General features: G+C 43.3%; 1 protein-coding gene across 20 annotated transcripts in view; it reads right to left on the reverse strand.

Moving 5' to 3' along the window:
• The window catches only part of nrxn3b (neurexin 3b), a 200,985-nt gene that overhangs the window by 177,833 nt on the left and 4,841 nt on the right, over window positions 1-18,311 (reverse strand). For 11 of the 20 annotated variants that reach the window (XR_003742392.1, XR_003742393.1, XM_028953694.1 and 8 more), the window contains exons 3-5: window positions 15,685-15,705; window positions 14,844-14,873; window positions 14,239-14,250 (exon numbers count right to left, since the gene is read on the reverse strand). Coding sequence is in view for 17 of the 20 variants with exons in the window: in XM_028953694.1 (XP_028809527.1) it covers window positions 14,239-14,250; window positions 14,844-14,873; window positions 15,685-15,705 (63 nt within the window). In the remaining 3 variants the exon portion in view is untranslated. The remainder of the gene's footprint in view (window positions 1-14,238; window positions 14,251-14,843; window positions 14,874-15,684; window positions 15,706-18,311) is intronic. The other 9 variants (XR_003742394.1, XM_028953699.1, XM_028953702.1 and 6 more) reach the window with 1 other exon arrangement.

The raw sequence follows: 18,311 nt of genomic DNA on the forward strand, positions 1-18,311 counted from the left end.
TACAACCCCTCCCACCCGGCACACCACATCTTCCCAGCCTTACCCTCCAGGAAACGACTCCAGGAGCAAATCAAAACTGGGACAGCAACACACGCCAAGAGCAGTTGCCCCTCGGGCTTCGTCACTCATTAAGCAAACTGGTCTCTGAAGCTCTCTACACTCCACTGTGTAGGCAGCAAAAATTTTAAGCATGTTATGTATAGTTATACAGCAATGTCTGCATGCTCTTTATATATTTTTTTCATTTCAGAAATCTAGTTCTTAATTTTTTAACACCTTCTTCAACATGATGATGATAAACAGAACTCAGCAAACCAGGTAGGGTTTTGCGAACCACTGCTGTGGATTTCCTACCTCATCCCATCCTGACTTAAAAGCGTTATTACTCTCACTAGCCATAACCGCTGAATTTTAAGCAGGGTCGCAGCCGCCAGAGCCCATACCAGGAAATGGGTCAGGACATGAACAAACCGTTCACCAACACATTCACACAAACATGGCCAATTTAGAGTCAACAATCCAGCTGGAGTGGTTAGGAAACTGGAGAGCCTGTAAGAAACCCGCACCAACATGGCACGTAAACTGTGCCTACATTAATATTATTTTACTTATTTTATAGTAACTTTGAATGTTTAAATCAGTTACATTATCTCAAGACTATTGTATTTTTTGTATTTCAGTTTATATATGTGTGCGTGTGTGTGTGTGTGTGTGTGTGTGTGTGTATATATATATTAGTGGTGGGCATAGGTACATTTTTTTAATCTAGATTAATCTCACTGTAATCTTGGAATTAATCTAGATTAATCTAGATTAAAATGGCTCATTTGAATTCTGTGTTTATGTGGTACTTGAGACTGGAAGAACTCCTACAGTAAACTAATTCCGCTTTGCACAAGGTACAAACAACCTTAGTCTTGTCAAGGTTTCCATTGGGAAGCTTCTTAAAAATAAATTTTCCCTGAAGCAAACCCGGCGGCTTCATAGCTGCATCCATGTTACCACGTCACGTTTGATGTGGTAATTTCACAGTTCGAAGACTCGGTCATCATAGCTTGCGTAGTATAGACCCAGCTCCCAACCCAACTTTGTGAATAGATTAGCGGCGATAAGAGTCTCACGTTAACGCAGCACGTTAACGCCGATAACGGCCCACCACTAAAATAGGTCTATCCAGTAAGAAATAAGTTCAGCTGTATATACATTTTATAGGATTTATAATCATATATATATTTTGTTATTTATGGTATATGTGTATCTATTAAAACACTACTGATAAATAAAAAATAGTTCTGATATAATAAAACAGCAAATGGATTCATAGGCCCATTGTTACACCACTGTGTGTTTGCTCTAATTCGCCGGCTAATAAAGACTCATGACTAACCCCCCTGATCCCAGTCCCAAATTTCCTGAGTATTTCTCTTCTAGAGCCACAAACACGGACACAGAACCCGGGTATAACGCAGCGCTGACCTTTACGGAATGATTGGATTCATTTATACTTGACATTGTTTTAAAATGTATATGTAAAAATCTCACAAAGGTCACTGCTAGTGCTCACATATATAAAATGGAAAAGTACAAAATAACCACAGCAAACACAATCTAGTCACACAACCCTGTGACCTTTAAAATCCCTGCGATGCCGACCACAAAAACACCATTACAGGAATCTCCCAGCCTCACATTATTCCAGAATAATGTGAAGGGCGTCAGCAGAATAATCAGACGTGGTTAAGGTGAAAGGGTCCACTCTTGACAGGCTAAATTGATCTATTGTACGGGTGAGCTAACACTGGCACGGGCGCGGTGTGACACAAGGGGAGAAAACAAAGCGCGGGTCACCTTCATGTGGGCAGCTCGGCGAAGCGGGACAGGCCTGCTCCAAGGGAACGGCTCAATTACAGGCCGCGGCTGCGGAAACAAGGCCCCGCACGCTGCGCTGGCCCTGCGACGGCGTGTAAACCACTTGTAAATTTCCTACTGCCTTTAAAAGGCGCCGCGGCAGCGACGCTGCACAGCACCGCCGCGGCACACAGCTGCTCGCCAGGGGATGGGGGCGATGTTAACGTCCCAGATCTGCAGTTTCCCTGCTCTGTACACCAGAGAGGCGAGAAGTGTGAAAGCAGCGTGCTTGTTCTCTCTCTCCACTGGACCAAGAAAAAAAAACTCATTTCAAGGTAACCAAGATGAATACAAATTAGTGTCAAAGCTACATTTACATTTTACATTTCCAGCATTTGGCAGACGCCCTTATCCAGAGTGACTTACAACGTGCTTTCAAGTTACCATCGATGAAGAGATCAATTCTGGTTCACTAGGACCCCAACTATGAATACAACCTTTTTATTCACTCTGTGGTAGATTCTGTACACACGTTCGACAATAAGAAAGTTACAAGTTCATCTAAATATTCTTTAAAGAGGAAGGAAGAGAAACCTCGCCTAATACAAGAGATCCACAGAAAATGGAAGCCCTGACCTTACCTCATATTTATTGCAAGGATTAAACTGTTGAACAAGGACACAAATGGCTGCAGTAACATTACATATACATATATATATATATATATATATATATATATATATATATACACACACACACACACACACACACACACACACACACACACACACACACACACACACACACACATATATGTATATATGTGTGTGTGTGTGTATAACATATATATAACATAAAATATATATAACATATATATATTTTTTTTTTATTATTTATTTATTTATTTTTTTACATATATAACCGCTGTGTATATACACGTGAAGTAATGTAATTAAGTTGTGAAAAGTTGAGTCTCTCCAAAGCTTTTCCTGTGACGGCAGCATTTTACTCTTGTCTTCTCTCCACCACCTCAAGTTGGACAACGGGGACGGTTTCCAACAGTCCTGAAGCTTTCTTATCATTCACATATGTTCATTTTTATAGTTTTTTGATGATGACAATAGTGAACAGAGCAGCCATGAAGGTAAAAAGAGGCGACGCTGATAAAACAGATTCACCAAACAAACTTCACTTTCTCCTGCTACAAAATAATTAATATGTTTCTAGCTTTGCATTCTTAATAACTGCCACAGAGTAGAGATATCCAACAACAATTTGGAGCATTAGATTTCAATAAAAATGACGCATTATCTTTTTTTGTAACACAATTGTAACACAAGCAAAGCAAAATGGAAAATGGTGAGAAAACTGAATTCATCATTAAAACATACAATCATATATGAATACATCCTTTAAGGAATAAAATGTGATTCATTAATACTATGATTAATGTTAGGTGATACCCAAGTATCGTAAATCTACACACACTGGTTCTTCAAATGCCATCATATAATCAACAATATATATTTGGAATTCTAGATAAAAGAATACATTTCCCTTGTTTTGTTCTACACGTCTCAACAACAGCAGCCCTCCACCATCTTTGGCGCATTTTCAATCTTCCGGGAGCGTGCTGCCGTTAAATTAGTGGGTGTTTCACCTCAGGCAACAGTGAAGCAAATAAGCAGTCTACACTCTTTTCACTCCCTGATTTACTCTGGCACCCTTTTCCAATGACAAGGTGACCTTTAGGGTTCTGACCTTCATTATCACCCATAACACAGCTGTTCCAGTGTGGCTGGTTTGGTCTCTGCGGTGCCAAAAAGAGCTGCTGGCAGGTTCCTCACCAGATTTCAGAGCCGGAATTTTTTTTTCCGTCACAAGGTTTTGCAGGCCACTGGTGCACAGCCATGCCCTCATTCTGCCATGAAATCCACACCAATTACTTAAGGTTCCTCTGCCCCGGGACGCCACGGCAACTCAGGCCTATCGTTTATCCAGTCGCCCTCGGAAACACCACCAGCCAGACACCCAGATACTCGGATAACACACCCAACTGGTGATGATCGAGGCCGGTTACCCAGTGGCATGGTCACCTGGGCTGGGAGCCGGACTGTGGCATATGGTAGTGGATTTTGTGCCAATAGGAGTCAAATTTAATATTCTGATCCCATTACTCAGCTCCACTTATAGGGATATGATAGTGTCTGTGTCAATATTTAAATGTTCCCAATCAATATTTATATCCATATCAATATTTAAGTGGATTTACTCTTTATAATGTGAAACCTGAAAATCAGAAGGATTCTGGTAAGGCTATACTATTGTACATAGTCAGTAATAGTCCAATATGCCTGATTTGTAAAGTGCGTAAAAGGTTAATATTATATATTGTATCTTTTGGGATCAGAATTTACTAAACATACAACTGTTTAAGTATGGCAGGAGTTGAAGCTACGCATGAATCACATGATTTATCTTTCAGCAGCCTTTTAGTTTAAAATCCTTTAAGAAGGATTCAAACATCAGGACTGCAATGCAGTTAGACATGATTGATCAGCAAAATAATAAGTCATCGTTATAATAGTGGTAGTAGCCTAGTGGGTAACACACTCGCCTATGAACCAGAAGACCCAGGTTCAAATCCCACTTACTACCATTGTGTCCCTGAGCAAGACACTTAACCCTGAGTGTCTCCGGGGGGACTGTCCCTGTAACTACTGATTGTAAGTCGCTCTGGATAAGGGCGTCTGATAAATGCTGTAAATGTAATAGTAACTTTTAGTAACTTAACATCAGTCGAATTTGCAAAAGCTTATCGGAATTTACTTTCATATAATAAAGCACCACTAGATGGTGCTTGATTGTGAATGTATCCAGGTTTTATGTTGCCCCATTAAAAATACCCAGCCAGGGCAAACTGAATTAAATAAAAACATACATATTACACCTCTAACTCAAATATAAGCTTATAAAACATAGGGGAAAAACATGGCAGTAAACAATAAATATTTTAAGACGCTCCAGGTTGCAGCACATCTTGAGTGAGCGACTGAAATATTCATCAAACTCCAACCAATTCAAAAATCCTGAGGGCCATAGTTTGTAAACATGAATTATCCACACTATATTATTATTATTACTATTACTTAGTCTATATGCAGAGTATATTGGCTAAAGCAACATTTACCCACAGACCTAGAACACACACAAATCATAGCAGAAACACTGCCTTCATCATCTTTACATCATCCTGATAACGCCGTCGTTTCGCATTTTACAATTGGCCTTCACACACTGTCTCTCTCTCTCTCTCAGACACACACAATCTCTCTCTCTCATTTTGGCTGCACAGTCTGACCAATGGGAATCCCCATGGGGGTGGCCGTGTCCAGACATGCTGTGTCATATGTAGGGCAGCTCCCCTGTGCCTCTCTCTGGGACCCTGGCACATGTGTGACAGATACGAAGCGAGGGAAAATCAGTGGAGGGAGGCTTCTCCCTGGCCCAACGTCATCCAGGGAATTTCAGGTATAGCTCATTATTTTTCTTATAGGTATATCATATCTCATCATTCAATACAGAACGTAGAACATAAATCTTGGCAGGGGGTATCAAGTGGGTCTAACAGCGGTAAATAAATCCTAGCGAGAGCCGCTCCCTTCCACTAACAATCTGTATTTGCATTTGTATGTGTGGAAATTTTTTTCTAGGACTACTAGGCATTTTGGATCAAACTCCTATACAATAAATACTGTAATAACCACAGCGATGACTGTTTATTCGCACATATTGCTTAGTCCTGCATCACCCAAGGGTTTCTGCTACAGTCGGTTGCAGCGAGAAGCATCATCCACCTTTGCATCGGCAAAGAGCATCCGCTAGATAACGAAATTTACAACAAAGCTGATAAACACAACACCTCCACTGCAGGATGTGGACTCGCCGTGCCAATTATATGTACTCAACCTCCACCCTCCACCAAGGTAAACTGTCCAAAAAACGGGGGAAAAAATTATATTACCCTAATAAACAATTAATGGTTTTCCAAACCTTACATGCATTTCAGCATGTGACAGACCTTGGAATGAGCGATGTGTTGAGGAGAAAGAAATTCTGTATTTTCAAAAAGTCATTTTTCCAATTTAATGAATTTCGCATTACCTTAGACAGCATAGAATATAACAGATGGTAAAGTGACATGAGGCTGAGCAATATGCTTTTCCAACAGTTCACTTTAATATTTAATTGCAATATTACGACATACGCTCATAAAGATATATACATTTATCAATATAAGTGCTTCGCAAAATATCATAAGACCACCACATCAATATTTATCACAATAGTATATTCTATTTTGAGTACGTAAAATGTGGATCACGTGAGAGGCATAGCGATAAACTAAACCAACAGGATCATTAAGGGAAATATTTTGTGATAGAAAGATTATCATTATATTACGCATCATGTTACTAAAAATATTAAACTGACAGCAATGATGATGAATGTTTATAATCACAATTTTACAATTTTAATACAAATTTATTGTGACGTAAGCTAAAACCTAATATGAAATGAAACTGGAATCTCATCTAGATTCCTGAAAACTTTGTAAAAACAGACAGCCAGTATAATCCATGGAAGGCTTGTGGGTCCTTGCTTATGATGTTGCAATGGCGGCACCATTACGCCACGCTGCCTCTGCCGCTCCCGCTGATTCACATGCAAATGGCTCCCACAAGGCCGGTGAATCACGCGCCGCTTTCCATAACCCACAGCCGCCAACGCTGCCGAGTCAAAGCCCTTCGCGTCCCGCGAACCTGACGTGCGGCCCCTGCTTTATTTATAGCCCGGCGCCCCCCGGCAGCGAGGTGACTGGATTCCGGACTCGGGGTCGGCCGGCAGAGACGCGGACGTTCAACCAACAGCGTGAACCGGCCGAGGTGAGTTGATTAACGGGAAGTGGCCGTGGGAGGGAGGTGTGAGGATGGAGGTGGGGGTCTTAACGCAGTTTGGGGATGACAGTGCAGTTCGGGCGCCGGGGGAGAGTTAATGAACAGGGAGACCCTGACAGCGAGGGAAATTTTAATCTGATGTCTACAGTAGGCAGCGCCTGGCAGTGATGAAGAGCAGCAATTATGCATGAAGGCCATGACATTGACTGTACCATCATCACTCTGGTCGTCTGTAAAATCGCGCACACACACTTCTCACCCGCCACCGTCTCTCCCAGACTTTCAAATGTTCTCTGCACTCTCTCCACTTTTCTCATTATAATCCGCTGCCTTCACACACACACACACACACACACACACTCACACTCATAGTATTCACTGATGTCCTCATCAATTTATTCTACCTGACACTACCTAAGACACTCACACGCGCTTCCACTTAAGGTCCTATTCTGCACATTCTCACTCACACACTCAGGACACACACACACAAGCACATAAATATGTAATAAAAATGTTTTTAGAAATCAGCAAAAAAAAACACACACACACACACTATTCAAATCACATATGTACTTTATGAAGCCATACTGTGCGCTCATATCTGCATCCCGCTCCCATATAAATGTCCCCAGCCTAAACACTCTCGCACGTTACCATAGCAGCAAAGTCATGCTTGGGAGGGATATTGATTAATTGCAAGAGTGAACACACACACACACTGCATTCGGAATGATAGAGGTTACGAACTGATTATATTCAGTACACATTATTCTCCACCGATCTACAAGATAAAAAATAAAGTTATCACAGAACGAAGGAAATTATTAAGTTCAATTATGACCTTTCCACTCACCAGTGTTTGCACGTGGAAAATACTATTTAACTATTAAAATCCATTTTAAAACATACATTTGAAGAATGTTCGTTTCCAATAAGAAAAGAGAAGAAAAAAAATCACCTCAAATTCACTTTGTGCTTCTGTAGCGAGTGAGAGACTCATCCCAAGCTCAGCAAAATCGGCCAATAAAAACACACTGCTTTGCTGCCATACGAGTCAAAGGAACACAGGGAGCCGACGGCATCTGTTACCGCGGTGACGTCCGGATCTTACAACGTGCTGGAACCAGACTAATGGAACCTGGTTGGGATGCAGAGCGGGGGGTTAATCGTTGTGTACAGAAGACGAATTTGCCAGGTGTAGCCCAGCAAGAGAAATCAATTACGCGCACAGCTACACCCGATTCAGAGGCGAGATTCCGGGATTCCGGCAGAAGGAGGAGAAGGAGAAGCAGAAGCTGAAGCAAAGCGGAAGAGAGGTCAAGTGAGCTCTTGAAACACTGAGGAATAAAGACATAGAGAGGAGGAAAAAAAGCAAGCGCAGGTGAAGTGGATCTATAATAGATCAACAACCTTAGAAGCTCACCTAAAGTGGGAACATTGAAATCCAACGTTTCTGACCTTCTCAAAAAGGTTCTAGAAGGGAAAAAAAACTCACAGAATGATCAGAATGATCTGAGGTGGAACCTACTTCAGTAAAATAATGAAACAGCTGCACCATCAGGCAACAGTAAAGAGTGTGTGTGTCGGTGTGTGTGTGTGTGTGTTTGTGTGACTGCTATACTGCATGTTATCAATGTTAAGTCATACCCATGTAAACTGCACTTTGAGTGTGCATGTGTGTGTGTCTGAACAGGGTGGTAGTAGCCTAGTGGGTAACACACTCGCCTATGAACCAGAAGACCCAGGTTCAAACCCCACTTCCTACCATTGTGTCCCTGAGCAGGACACTTAAGCCTGAGTGTCTCCAGGGGAGGACTGTCCCTGTAACTACTGACTGTAAGTCGCTCTGGATAAGGGCGTCTGGTAAATGCCATAAATGTAAATCTAACATGCCACTGATGTAACACCCATCACCACCACACCGCAGGTGAAGAGCACCAGCGACCATCAGCCAAGTGCAAACTGAAGGTCAATTTACTGTGTAGAGTGGAACCCCTGCCAAGTGCGTGTTACTGTACATATGGTGCCATTACAGGCAATCAGTACCAGCAACGTCCCAGTGTCTGTGACTTTGTATAAAGTGTAAGACCCACCAGTTTGGCCGAGGCCTCCCAGCTGGAGTGCCGCCCACGGTGTGTTTGTGTGCCGATCGGGGCCTGATTATCTACTCGGAGCAGGAGTGCATCGCGAGTCTCGGCTAAAGCCGGTAGCTTCATTAGCATGTCATCTCCATAATGTCTCGGCTGGAGGAAATGCAATTTGCATGCACCGCTGCTTGGACCGCTCCCATTGGTTCGGGCCGCTGCTCATTTGAATGCGCCGTTAAGTGCGCTGTTCAGTGATGAGCGAAAACAGGAATAAAAAAAAAAAAAAACAGTAGGCAAGTAAATAAATGCATTCCGCTCACTCAGTACCGTCTTTCAACGCTGGTGCTGAGACAATGTGCGGAAGGCTTGTGATGAGGGAAACCACCGGGACCAACGGGATCTGCTCCACAAAGAAGCTACTCTGTCTGTATAATTCTATCAGCAGGACTAATAAACACTTTCACGGTCGCTGCGCTGTGTTAATTCTACAACCAATAAGGAGAGGTGAGATTTAGTGGTTTACCACCGTAAACAATATGTCACAGTTCTCGGCAGAAATGGAATTAAAGCAAGCATCACTTCGCTCGCTGGCTTGTATGAGAAAAGGCCGTGCACTTGCGCATTTAAGTTGAGGCACGTGAACGTGCACCCCCTGAAACTCGGCAAAGAAAAGGAAGAAAAGTGATACATACAGGTGTATCAAGGCTGAGGCCGAGACGAGGACATTGATTTTGATAAGTGGCCGGGGCAAAACACGGCACGTCCCCGTGAATCACCCCAGGGAAAGTAATGGGGTTAAGAGGTTGTCTGACAGGGAAACACTATCAGAACTGCCTGACACTCTAGCCGGTCAATGGGAATTGGAGGGAGCAGGAAAAAGAGAAACCCAGAGACGAAAATTAAACCCTGCAACAACAACAACAACAAAAAAAAACTCCACTCGTCCCTGTTTTTGCACCCAGAACCTCATGCCATCATATGATGGAAATTAAAATGAGGTTTTCTTTTCATTCTCTCTTTCACTCCACCTATAGTTGACCATACTTTATATCCCAGCCATGTCACCTTGGCGGCATACCTCCACCAACCAAATGGGTGTGCCAAAGCTGATTTGAGGCTGTACTGAGGTCATGGAACTACATGAGGTGGCAGTGACCATGATGTTAGACCACCAAATCCAAGGGAAAACATGTACCAGGTTCAACAAGTTATTGGGATATCCTGGATAGGTGTGCTCTCCTAACAATAGAAAAAACTTCAGGCACTAGTCAGGATTATTGTAGACTGTACATTAAAAAAAAACTTCCAAAAGTTCAAAATGACTTCAGACGTGTTGACCACTTGTAATGGCCACTGGCTCCACCACAACCAGGGACTTTTATTTTTTGCAACTGCCATTGCCTAAATCAGCGTTTCCCGACCCTGGTCCTGGAGGAACGTCTGCCAAAGAGTCTTTACTCCAGCCCTATACTTTAATTAAGCTCATGTGTCACATAATGGCCTACTAATGAGTGGGGCAGATTGTGACGATATGTGGGTTGGAACAAAAACCAGAGTTGAGAGACACTGGCCCAAATGTCAGTTTTTCTGTGAAAGCCAGAGAAAGAGAGGATGACAGTAAACGTGGCGCCCATCCTCTGGCGCCCGAGCCACACGGACTCATTCACAAGCACGTCGAAGCGCACACAAGGGCAAAAAACGATCTAATACCCGCGACTGGGGATCCGATCCTGCAATCCGTCCCAAATTAATACCAGTAATCATGCTATTAGCCTGTACTGTTTAACCCCGCCCCCGATGCCAGTCTCATTTCAGAGCAGCAGTCCCTGTATTCACAGTACCTTTACAACAGGGAGCAGAAACAAGCACAATGAATGTACGAGGATGTTCATTTCATGAAAAAAAATATTTCTGCATTGCATTCCCACCCCGGCGCTTGGCGAATCAGACACAAACAGCCTAATGCGCCTCTGCGCCCTGGCCACGTTACGTAAGCGGTGATGCACAGTCGAGCTCGGATGAAGCTGGAGGTCAAAAGACATGGTGGGGCAAGATGAATAGCATATGGGTAGAAAAGCAAGGCGACCCACAATCGCTGAAGTGTTTATTCTCGAGAACCTCAGACTCCCAGTACGCCACAACCCTTCCATTTGGTGGGATAAAGCCGAGAAAGGATGAGTGAAGGGAGAAGATGGGAGGGGTTTCTGATAAACAGAGGCCAGACAGTCTGTCTGCTCTCTAATAATGATGCGGCCCTGAGAGGCGACTGTCTATATATTGTCTGGCGATCTTTGACAATGGAATGAAAAAAACTAAACATGGCCGCACATTATCTAACAAAAAATTTAGAGGTGCAATGAGAACAAACATTAAAATGTTGACAAAATGCTAATTTGCTATGAGTCCAAAGTGCTAATTTTCTGCCATAAGTAATCACTTATCATCAGTTAAAGAACGATACCCCCCAGGTACTAGAGTATCTAGAATGTAGCAGGACCTAAGAGCAATGTGTTTAATTCCTATATGAGAGCCAATGTCTCTTGTTGGTAGGCATGAGAATAAAGTACATTTTTAGAACAACAGCATTGTTGAAAAGGCAGCGAAGGGTGAGTTTTGATGTGTTGGCTTCAGCCGTGCATCAACCACATGTACAGCAGAACAAAAGGGAATCGGAAAAGACCAAAAGCCTCCACCTCCAAAAGTACGGTTGAAAGATCTAACGGCCTTTCTCTTCCAGGAGAAAAATTGTCCCAAACAATTTTAGAAGACATGCCCTCCTGTTGTTTTAGAAGACATGCCCTCCTGTCGTTCTCTTGCCTAGAGCTGCTGTAAAAATGCTGTTATTACTCGGTAATTACCGTTATTTATATACATTTACATTTACAGCATTTGGAAGACACCAAACATCTTATGTAAAGCAGACGGCATCAGTTTTTCATCAAAGTAAGAATTTTGTTCTTTGTTGTGTTTTTTTTTTTTTTTAATTATTATTTTAAGGGGGTTTGTATACCGTCCCCACACAATGCTCCTCAAGCACCTTTCATGGCTGCCCACTGCTCATGAGGTGAAGGGTTAACAACATTTTTTATTTCTGTCATTTAGAACACATTCATGACACATTCACTTGTCATAATCCTGGCCTGTCATGGCATCATATGTACAAACACCATTAAAATCTTCTCGTTTAACCTTCACATTAGCAAACCGGTAGGGCGCACTTGGGCAGACTTGGGCTCACCACTGATCTAGTACGGAAGTGCCTCCCGACAATATGGCCAAAGATTTGCAGCCAGAGGGATCTCTCCCGGATTTACGGGCCGCAGCGTAATCTGGGTCGATTCAGCATGCACCAGACCAACTCACACACTCGATTCCGCGCTCGCTGCCCCAGTTAAAAGAGAGATTCTGCTTGCACCAGAAACATAAATAACACTCTCGAATCGTCTTTGAAGTGCAGGGGTGGGGGCACACACACACAGACCGCACTGCCTGGACCATTTTGGCTCCGCTGTAAACCCCGCTGACCTCCTCCACTGTGACATGCGGTGGAAAGATGAGAGAAGGTGACCGGGAGCCAGGCAGCCGATCTGAGTCTGCTTTAGGGCCACGGGACTTAGCTGGGACGTCAGCATCAAGGCCAAGGTGGTACTTATGCTCATTAAAGGCCTCCGCAGCGCTGACGCAGGATCCAACCCCCCCGGGCCAGGCCCCCGACTCCCCACGAGAGAGGCAGTGTTCCAGCGACATCCACCTACAGAGGACGCGTTGGAGCGACAGCGTTGTAGAACAGTACAGAACCGCAGTGCTGCGTTCGGGTGGTATCTGCTGAAGAAGGAAACTGGCGCGTCAGCATGAAAAGCCGACGTTGGTCCTCAGAAGTCGGACAGTATGCTCTGGTTCTTGGAGACATCGCGCTACACGCGCTTCCCGGGCTCTGTCTGAATGATAAAATACTTCCCAAGTGTAACTCCTCTTTCAAGCTTGCGCAAAGAAGTAACAGACGCTGTGGAACTTTCATGAACTCCCACTCATACGTACATGGCAGAACAACGTGGCACAGAAGTCAGGGACCACAGGAAACAGGCTACGCTGACAAAGTGCTAAAACGCTATTATGGAAAAGCAGCGTGCAAATGCATACAGTACAGGCCAAACATTTTGACACACCCTCTCATTCAATGTTTTTTTTTTTTATTTTCATGACTTTTACATTGGTAGATTCTCACTGAAGTCATCAAAACTATGCATGAACACATGTGGAGACCTGGCCTCCACAGTCACCGGACCTGAACCCAATCCAGATGGTTTGGGGTGAGCTGGACCGCAGAGTGAAGGTAAAGGGGCCAACAAGTGCTAAACACCTCTGGGAACTCCTTCAAGACTGTTGGAAAACCATTTCAGGTGACGACCTCTTGAAGCTCATCGAGAGAATGCCAAGAGTGTGCAAAGCAGTAATCAGAGCAAAGAAACTAGAATATATAACATGTTTTCAGTTATTTCAGCTTTTTTTGTTAAGTCCATAACTCCACATGTGTTCATTCATAGTTTTGATGCCTTCAGTGAGAATCTACCAACGTAAATGGTCATGAAAATAAAAAAAAACACATTAATGAGAAGGTGTGTCCAAACTTTTTTCCTGTACTGTACATCACAGTACTACAAACTCGCAAGGAGTTTATTACAAACTTAATAAGACATGGGGCATGGAAACTTGCTAATGTCAAATCAAGTCATGTAAAGCTTCTGTTCTTTCAGAACTGAACAGGTACTGGTTTGCCTGCCAACTCTATCCTTAGTTGTGTGTGTTTATCACCTACACCTAAAAAAATTACTTTAACAATGTTTGACTAGGGATTGGTCTACATGGACAACTGACAGCCTTCAGTTCTACCTCATTTTAGATTATTTAAATCCCATTTCTTCCCTGCTTTCTCCTCTGCTTCCCTACATTTTCTATGGTTCATATTTGCTAAAATGCCAAACAGGACCACACCCACCAGCAGATTACCTGCACCCTTTTCCAAGCATTCTGACTAGAGAATGTGACATTAGCAAACATGACCCAGGAAAACATGGTTTGATGTTACATTAAATCAAAAGGTACATTATAATTCCAATTAAACATTTCAACCTTTTCAAAGCACCACACACACCTGATATAATGACACTGAATGACTACGATATGTGAAATTGACATTAGAATTGTCACACTTTTGTCACACCCAAGAGTAATTTTTCTGGTGAAAATCCAACTTCCGCTTGTTTCAACCCTCTTACAACACACAATAACCAGCAGGTGCCTGCAAGAAACAGCAAAGGCGAAGTGAAAGAAGCATGCCATACCTTTATTTCTACCTACAGACCCCGGAAAAGGTTCCACAGGTGACAGACAGAGGGCAAGGGGAAGGATCCGTGATTGGCAGAAAGAGGCAGAAGAATTAAGGCAGAAAGAGACAGACATAGACACAGTTAGAAGGAGTGAGAGGGAAGGACATTTGACAACTGCTGACTGTGGAAAATGAAGAGAAAATGGGAGCGTGGCATCTCGTGACACATGGGAGGGGGGCACGCAATCGTCACTCTCGGATGATCCTACAGCTTGTAACAGGCACCAAGCAAGTTGCTGCTGCTGCTTCAGTGACCCCTGGCATAATGACACATGCGTTGGGTCGAAGTCAAGGATACAAGTGGCACGCAAAATGGTTCATAAAAAAAAAAAAAATGAGCAGGCACTGCGGAGACCGCCCTCGAGCTCGCAGGACATAACGGGACAGGTTAGGGGGAGCACACCCCATGCTGTGCTGACTTAGCCCCCAACCCCACATACACACTCACTCACGCACACTCCAGCACAGAGCACAAGCACGGCAACGCAAGAGCAGCACAGCAAAAGCAGGCGTCACACACATCACCCGGACGGGAGCGAGAGAAAGCAGGAGGGGCCGTACCTTGCTGAGCCTTCACCAGATGCGCGAAACCTTGAGGGAAGGTAAAAAAAAAAAAACAACCAAAAAAAAAAAAAGACAAGAGAAGGAGAGAGAGATGGAGAGAAAGTGCTTCAGAACACCAACACCAATACAACTGCAGTATTGCACGTGCTCATGTTTCTCCCAACTAAGGGTGAAAAACATGGAAGAGCACACAGAGGACAAAGCTTTCCGAAGTGATCTGGGAAGCTTTCTTAGCAGGAAATCATTGCTCGAACAATAAATACAGTATTTACATCACCAACTGCCTAGCTAATGAACAGCTAGCAATTAAAAGCGTTTAATACGTATATGTGTACCTGTAGTACTGAAATTTCACATCTGTTTGAGGTGCAACGGTGCGCCTTTTACGTCAGTTTGGCTCTTTAGGTTTCGGCTTGCAGACATAGAATGCGCCGCAGTTTTAACGAATGTACTTGCCAGAACGTTGAACGTATCTCAAAAATGGCACCTGGTATTCGAGCAGCTCACTAATGCAAATACAACTACAGTAAAAGTACTATTTTAAATGCTGTGCCATAATGGATGTTTATTTATTTTTATTCTATCTAAGACAAAGTTGAAATCTGCGTGAATACGTGAAGCACACTATAGGTCTAGTACAGTTAATTTACTACATTTGCTTAGTATTACATATATTTATCATTTAATGGAGAGATTAATTAAATGTATTTTGCATCATTTTTTTTATTCAAGGTTTAAAACTGAGATACGTACACGCGAACCTTGATTTATGTGTACCGTTGCACCTCCTAATGTCAACTTATCTACACAATTCTACACAATTTATCTCCAAACTCACCTGGATTTCGGTTTGCTGGTGCTGTAGAGTTTGCAATAAATTAAAAAAAAGGGAAAAAGGAAGGAAGACAGAAAGATTTGCAGCATTAGAGACACTCTTCATTGTTTTGCATGGAAACTATCATGCAAAAGAAAAGTCAACCACTATTAATGGCACCCCATGCAAAGGACCGTGTGCCCCTTTGCATGTCTGGATAAAACCATAAATATTTTTTCAAAGTAAAAAAAAAAAACCCTGTAAAGAGAAACCCGTTTGTCATCTGTCCCGTCATTAGCGGGAATCAGATGGTTTGGAACCACCTCAGCACTTGGTGAATATCGCTACCGAGACAGCATTTCATATTCAACCCCAGTTATGCCACAGTGCGCCTCACATACCCAGCTCCGCCGCATAAATCCGAACGGGACATTGGAGCCCGCTCCTCGCCATTGGAGGACACAGATTTATGAGGTTGTGAGGTTTGTGGATCTCTGGACGCTACATGGACCCAATGGAATTATTCTCACTGCTGACACACTCACACACACCCTTTAGCCTGTGTGGTAAAACACCTGCTTGGCGGCTGGGTCGCCGATGGCTGATAAATGCACACTGACGTCTCCCGGTGGAACACATGCCACATTTTCCAAGGCCGTTCATGTACTCTTGTTGCGTTCTTGGCTCAGCCCATTAAACAAGCCTGTTCAAGGCAGCACTTGGGCGGCGTGGTGATAACAAATGGGCCCACATTTGTTTGAGCGTTGCTTTTATATGAGACGGAAGCAGCTGTTCCACAAATGTCCCCATCTTGGGCTCAGGGTGGCAAAGATGTCGCAGCAAAAATCCAAAAGGAAAAAAAAAAAAGCGGTCATAATTAAACCCGACAGTTTGAAGACCTGGGTAATATACAACGGCGGCAGATATTAATTTAATCGTGTGTAATTAACTGCACCGTGCCTGATCTCTGGCCAGCCTGCACTTGTCACTATGGGTTTCTATTCCAAGTGAGCTAATACAGGCCATTGGTACTTTATTTCGAGCCAGTGTCACCCATGATAAACTGTCAGAGGTGGTGGTGTGCTCCCATTAAGATCTCGAAGGATCTAGTCCATCACTGACCTCACAATTCATATTTATTTCATTTATTTATCTTTAAATTGCCCATGTTTGTGGTGAGTGCACCCATTGACAAATGGCTGCTCCCCAAATGTTTATATAAAGCACTTTAGGTTTGAAAAATACTCTGATATTATACTTTTCTATTTAAATTATATTGTATTATACATTTGGTTTAAATGATATATTATTTGCTCTAAGGCCTAAGAATGTATGAGGGGACCTTCTGTTCATTTGTACATTTTCTTCTTTAAAACTCAACTCAACCGATTTCGTCATACTCTGAAAGTAATGCGCAGATTTCTCATCGAAAGTACAATTATTTTAATTGAAATAATTATCCATAATTATTGTGAGCAACTTTTTTTCGTTTTTACATAACAGTGCAATTTTGGTGTAAAGGCATTTTTATCCACCATCAAGCTGGTCTCCGTTGGCCTTCTCTCAGATGCTGCTAAATCGCTTTCGCTCACATGACCAACAGCAGAGTGACGCTGTCAGTAATGACAAGCTGCCCCCGTAATCTTCTTTATTTTATTTTCTCTCGTTTTTTTTTTTATGCATCCGACTAAATTCTGAACATAATCTTCAGCCCGGGGGCAAAAATGCCCACTTCACCCAAATCAGGCAAGTAGTACCCTCTCTCTCTCTCTATCTCTCTCTCTCGCTCTCCCTCCCTCTCTTTCCATCTATCGCATGACCTACTTTTACAGTAAGATTATTGTAACTGTCATCTTTTTCATGTATATTTATTAATCGCCAGTGCTAAGCCTCCGGACACCATTTTGGCATTTATCTTCCTGGCCCCTTTCCACAATTAAATGCTTTTTTCATTGCAATGTTCCTCAACTGTCTTTTTATTATAACAGGCGTTTAGAAGACTGATGAAGTCTGAGCGAGTAAATCCAGTAATTAATGATTTCTCTGGTGGTTAGGTACTTATGTGATTCTTTTGGGGCTTGGGAGGAGGATTCGGTTGCCTGTGTGATCTATATCGGTGACACCATGATTTCATCACGTCACCATTCCTGGTCCTCCATGGCTGCCGCCATGGCGTTCCGGTGCGTGGAGCAGGGCCGGGCGAACATGTGTTCCGCGGGCCAAGCGCTTATTGTCTGTAATCTGCTCGCGCCGTGGTTTAAAGACGGCTCTCTGCGGATAATGAAAGCCCACTGTGGCGGACCCGCTGCTCTGGGGGCGGGGCCTACGTCGCGGCCGCCATGCGCCATCTGTGTTCTCTTAGGGTCTTCAGAGTCCTGTTGCTCTAAAGGGCCAGGCTGTCTCCACACAAACCCTCGCAGGTCTAACAGATTGGCCCCATCACTCATTAGCACACTTTGAACAAATCTTTTTTTAATATTCAACCCCTCTAAACCGAGGAAGTAAGGAACAATGCGCAAGTGCAGGGCAGGCCAGGCCATATGTTGCTTGCTTATTCCAGCACGCGAACACCAGCATACAGGCTGCAGACGACGGTCATTCAGGATCCCGTCACTCAGAATTCGGAGCCTTTATTTGTCCCCCGGTTTCGC

Source organism: Denticeps clupeoides, chromosome 14 (genome assembly GCF_900700375.1).
Source record: "Denticeps clupeoides chromosome 14, fDenClu1.1, whole genome shotgun sequence".
NCBI lineage: Eukaryota > Metazoa > Chordata > Actinopteri > Clupeiformes > Denticipitidae > Denticeps > Denticeps clupeoides.